General features: G+C 29.7%; 1 protein-coding gene across 1 annotated transcript in view; it reads right to left on the reverse strand.

The window, feature by feature from the left end:
* LOC144845796 (ADAMTS-like protein 1) overlaps positions 1-5,639 on the reverse strand; it is a 43,415-nt gene extending 37,776 nt beyond the window's left edge. The window contains exon 1 of the mRNA XM_078703236.1: positions 5,390-5,639. Coding sequence (XP_078559362.1) covers positions 5,390-5,551 — 162 coding nt within the window. The 5' untranslated portion in view covers positions 5,552-5,639. The remainder of the gene's footprint in view (positions 1-5,389) is intronic.
* Positions 5,640-6,000: the final 361 nt, after the last annotated feature.

Raw genomic sequence — 6,000 nt, forward strand, 5'->3', positions numbered from 1 at the left:
ACGTTTAGAGACAATTTGTCATATAATCCTGTCAAATTACTACAATCAAAACAATCAATTCGAAGATCAAAAGTAGTAGTGATGCTACAAGAGGGTAGTTAAATCAACGGCTGTGTTTCTGATGAACAACATCCATTTTTAGTTAAGAGGGTTTATTATTATTTTTAAAATGCAACATTTTTAAATACAGATTTGCACATGTCCTGATGTGAGACTTAATGGGAAGTGAACATAATCAAGCTCTGTCTGCACAATCAAACTAGTTTGACAAAAAAAGTGATGTGCCCAAATATGGTAGTGATATGCCCAAATATGGGCACATCACATTTTTTGTCACATAAAGTTTGATAGTGTAGACAGAGCTTTAGTCTCAATGTTAGTGAAATAAGAAATAGTATTCTGAGATCTGAGAGAGCACAGTAGTCCTATATGAAACTCAATTTTAACAAAAATAAATACATGGATTAAATGTTAGCTCCATTGCCTTCATCTGAAGGTTAAAAATTAAGCAACCATTGTTTTTGGAAGATCGTCATTGACAACACAACTGACAAGTTTACATGATATGTCATTCAACACATTAGTAAAATCATTTTCAAAAGGGTAATCATGTTTCAACATACGTTGGCGCCTTTAGAGAAGAGGAAGGCGGGTGTAATAGTGTGTACTGTTCTCTGATAATAGCATCACATTGCAATCGATTCTCAGTACTGTACCTCAATTTATTTTTTAGCATTCAAGGCAAATTCTGTGATACAGCATCACATGTGTCACATGTGATATCTGTATCATAGACTCTAACCTAACCATCCATTACCATATATAGACACAAAATTTGATAAATTACTGTAAAAAAAGATTTTTGCCTATGATATTTGACAAATCAGTGTTTTATCAAAATTACAATACAATTCAAATGGCATCCTTTTCGCGTTGTTGAAGAATCAAGAAGTCACTACATTGTCATTGTTTTCCAGAGACACTTGTCTAAAGATGTGATAGACTTAATTCTCATTCATGTCCTGAAGGTGAATTACGATCAAGAGTAAGTTTTTTTTTATCATACCGAATCAAATCGAATAGCTGATTCTGAATAATTCAGTGGAAAAAATTAACACATGGATTTGTACAATATCTCCGCTTCATTGCTTCAAATGAAACCACATGATAGTTTCGTTATATCTGATGTAGGAAAAATCAGCAGATTGTTAACATTTTTGTTGAATTAGAATTTATTATTATTAATATGGGAATTTTAATTTATGTTAGACAGAAATTTGGTAACACTGAATAGAACAATTATAGACAGCGCAGGTTTATTTTCAGCCTAGCCTTGCGTCGCGAGTACCAAAATGTTCATTGTAACAAGAATGAGTATAACAAAATGGCACTCTCGCAAAACGAAATTGCACTTTCGGATATAACAAATTGTCTCAAATATAACAAAATTGCACTCTTGATGACATAAGTGTTCATTGGAGTAGTTTACTGAATATCATGTGACAATCTTCTAATCAAATCATTGCTTTGTGCACTGTTATCTTTTATAAAGTCAAAAATGTATAAAGGCATTGCATTGGTATGAAGTCTGAAGCCTACATTCTGCAAATGTGTAGTCTTGAAAGCAAAGGAAACCAGCTATAATACAAAAACAAAAATATCATATCACAAATTTGTCAAATTTCATGGAAAGTCAACACAAATTTTGTTAGTCAAATCTTTTCTGAGATATATAATAATGTCGGCTAAATTGAAAGAAAAATTAGTTATGGAACAGAATCTATTTAAGCAGGTGAATAACCTGTCAAGCTGCCACTCTCAATTTTGTAATGGAATGTGAACACTGAATGTAATTTATTGTCGAAATAGAGGAACTACTAAATATAGCCAAGCATCACTTTTTTTCGTACTACTTCGATTCACTTGGTTTAAAAAGGACAGGGATATAATGGTGTAGTATGTGCCAAAAACCCATCAACATCCTTCCTTTATGACCTTTTTATGTCACTCAGTCTTGTTTTTCCCTCTCAAAAAACTGCTGTACCGAATGAGTCTCTGCACATTAAAGGGTAACTCTGGGTTAAAAAGTTATTATTGAAAATAAAGGTGGAAGTGGGAATTAGGTGGAAGCGTTACCAAGCAAAGGTTAAAGATGTATTGTCCCCAAAATCATGAAAAATAAAGATTTATAAAATCGGACTTTGAATAGGCCATTTTACAGTTTTAATGAAGTTGTTCACTTCCATAATAAAAAAAACAGGGGAAAAAAATTATTTCACCTATAAAAAGACAAAATAAACAGTTAAATTACCCAAAAACTCATTGTCTTCCAGACAATTTGACCATTTTTTGCTTTAAATTACATTTTTCTCAGGTAAATAATTTTTTTTCAGACCCAATTTTTTGTGAGAGTGAACAACTATTATGTGACATTAAAATAACATATTCAACAAAAAAATTTAAAAAAATATTTTTTTAGGGGGACAATATATCTTTAAGCGTTACTTGTTTTTAGCGCTGTTTTCTGTGTGCGAATTTACCTCATCTTTTACCCGGGTAAGTTGAGGACAAATTGCTCCATGGAAACCGTTTTGAAAATCGATTTATACTACCATTAAGTGGGTTTTTAAAACATTTTTTTGTATTTGTGTGTCAGTAGAAAAAGAATTTGTTTTTCATCCAAGCAGAAACAAGACCATAGTTTGTAAGTTCCATCTCTACTACGCTCTACTTAACTTTCTATTGTATGGTTCATAATGTGACCTATTATTTCATAGGAAAGTGAGAACCAATTTTAAACTTACATCATACAGGAAACAATTATATAACTTAATATTAAATTTATAATCATTAAAAGCACAATTGAAAATACCCAATATTCATGTACATTATTGGAAAAAAAAAATGATTATTCATTCACTTCAAAGAACCTAAATTATCTTTCTTCAAAGGACCTATAACAAGAATCGAAGGAAGTTAAAAGAATATTGATTGAAATGTAAGAAAATCAATAGTTCTTTTCAGAACATGGTGTATCAAAAACTTGTATCTTGAAACAAGAATATCCTGTTCATCAAATACGTGTAAACATTTCAAAAGGCATTGTGGGATAGAATAGAACCAATGGGTTCTGAAAATATAAATCTTTAAAGATAAATAATGTGATAATCAAGGTTTTCTACTTTTTTTTTTCATAAAAGTGCTGAGTAACTATTTATAAGTTATAAGAACTGACAGTTCATATGAAAGTAGGTCAATGACATGAACAGCCTAATCGTAGGGTTAAATAATTTTAAATAAAATGGACGCCATAAACTGTAAATTTAACACCACATTATAATGTTTCCTGGGAGGTAACTATGAAAGCACACCAATTAGTTCCTGGTTTTGGATCAATGTGTTTTTGGCATGGTTTTTATATTCTACATATTTCAGAGCAATCAACTAATTGTTCCAATATTGGTTTTTTGTTTAAAATCAAACTATAATTTAATGTATGTGCTTTTAAAAGATTTGTTTATCAAATACATTAATTATGTTTTTAAATCAAATTCTAGCTGAATTAAGAATATCAATCAATGAAACTTCTCTGTTAAGATGTAATATATCAATTATTATTTTTTTTTATCAATGCCGTTGATTTTGTGTCAACTTTTTTTAATTCAGTTTTTTAAAACTGAAATGAAATTGTGATTCTTGATGTTTTTTATGAATGCCATTGATTCTTTGTAATCTTTTTTTTTATTATTTCTTTTTAACTGAAATGAAATTGGGATGTTTGGTGTTTTTCTTTAAATAAATATACCTTGATATCAAAGATGTTATACCATACTAAATTTTACAGAACTCTACATAAATAATAACATTCGACAAAAAAAAAAATTTACCTCAACCAAAAAAATATAACTAGTAATAAAAAAAATGTTTTCTGGATAAGGAAATAAAAAATAAAAATGTAATATTACTTTGTATAAGATTACAAATATAAAAGTGCAAAGCTACCATAACAATTGCAATGCCACCAACCATTAGCAATAAGTGTCAAATAATTCAGTGATAAATTAGCAATAAATCACAGTTTTTTACCTCCAAGTTCTTAACTTAAATCGTAAAATTTGTCAACTAAATCTTACTGCCTTTTCATCAATTTCTTTTTTATACATGGTACATTTTGATTTACTATTCAACATTTGACATACCATACTGAAAAAAAAGGCTAATAACATGCTACTTTTTATAAATTAAGACGTTTAAAAGTCCAGATGCCATCACAATAGTTAATAATTGCTTGATCTGAGTGAATCATTTTCCATTTTGTATGGTTACATATTTTTTGATATAGGGAAAAAGGTGGCATTGAAACAGAAGAGAGACTAAACGTTGATATCTTTGAAATTTTATGATTAGATCTCATAAGATATTATAAGAAATAAAAAATAACAGATAAAGGCTAAAATACATGGAGCATATTACAATAACTCTTTTAAGTGAAAAAAGTGTCTTTTAATAGAACCACCAAACAAGATCTAAATGTGCATTTGTGGGCAAGATGAACTGTCCAAAAACAAACACAGGGTACAACATAATCTTTGGAAGATTTTAAAATGTTCTATTCTTTAAGAAATATTCCTAGTAGCTTTATGAAGTTTTTGGTTTGTTTTATATTGAATTGAATTGATCACTTCAGAAAAAATATTCCATATATATACAACAAAAAATAATACAAAACAGAAAATCACACTAAAATAGGATGTTTTCTCACTTAGTGAAGAGATTTGAATCTAGTAACAGATAGTTCGTAGTACACCTAACAAGATCATTTTCACTATTCACAACTCTTAATCTAAAACCATAGACTCACATGCGTACATACTCGTAGAAAGAGGGAATTCTCCTCATGGCAAGCACAACAACAACATAACAAATATATAATCATATTTTACTATATCAAAATTCTAAATACTGTATTAAACATCCATGTTTACTAAATCATTTGTTTTGGCTTTTTAAATAAGCAATTGTGTAGGCTATCATTCAAAAGATTCACCAAATTGCAAGTTTAAGACTCAGTTTTATTAAACTTTAATTAACAAACATGTTGTGTACTTATTTATTTTTTTTAGAATTTTTTCCTCTAACTGGCAATATACTCATGATTGTATATCATGAATGCAAAATGGTAAGTGAAAAAGAGGAAAATTGAACAAGACATTCACATCTTAACTTTAGCTACCAAAACAAATTTGTTATGATGGAAAAATATGTAAGATTGATGTTTCAAAACTCAGACTATTAATTAAATCTGATGGTAATAATCTTTGCAAATCTAATGAATGTACTGTAACATCTAGATAATTTAACTGAAAATTAAAAGCAGACTGTTACTTACTGGTGTTGAATTATTTGAACGAAGTGCAGCTAACCATCGCAATGTGTTATCCTTCCTAGCTTCAACATGGTTAAACGGAACCTGTAACACCAAGCACACAAATACCATAAGTAGAAAACGACGCCATCCAGCCATCCCAATCATGTTCATAATAACACACATTCAATACTGTTTTACACTTGACGGCGGTATCAAAGAACGTGTAGAAATAGCTATGTTAACGACAACTAAAATTTTATCCTCTCATCATTAAAAACGTGGTTATCAGAATACTCAAATATCGTTTTAATCTGTAGGTCTAATTCAAGTTCTGCTACACTGACGTAATTCTTTTGTTATATAACTCCATGGCAAACATCTAGGAAATTTCATGCTAAATTGACCAATACTTCTTATGGCATGTGTTTCATTTCATGAGATAAAAAATCAGTATGTTTATTACAAAATCCTCAAATTGAGTGCATTGCAATATACATCTGGATGGTATGCCTACTAATGAAGGGTGAACGGTATATTATCCTGTTCTTTGAAGGAAGCAAAATGTTGTATAATGTCCAGTTAAGTTAAGTAGAACCAAAATGTACAGACTGTCAATACACCAACTGACTGTC

The sequence above is a fragment of the Antedon bifida genome, chromosome 6 (assembly GCF_963402885.1).
Source record: "Antedon bifida chromosome 6, ecAntBifi1.1, whole genome shotgun sequence".
Classification (NCBI taxonomy): Eukaryota; Metazoa; Echinodermata; class Crinoidea; order Comatulida; family Antedonidae; genus Antedon; species Antedon bifida.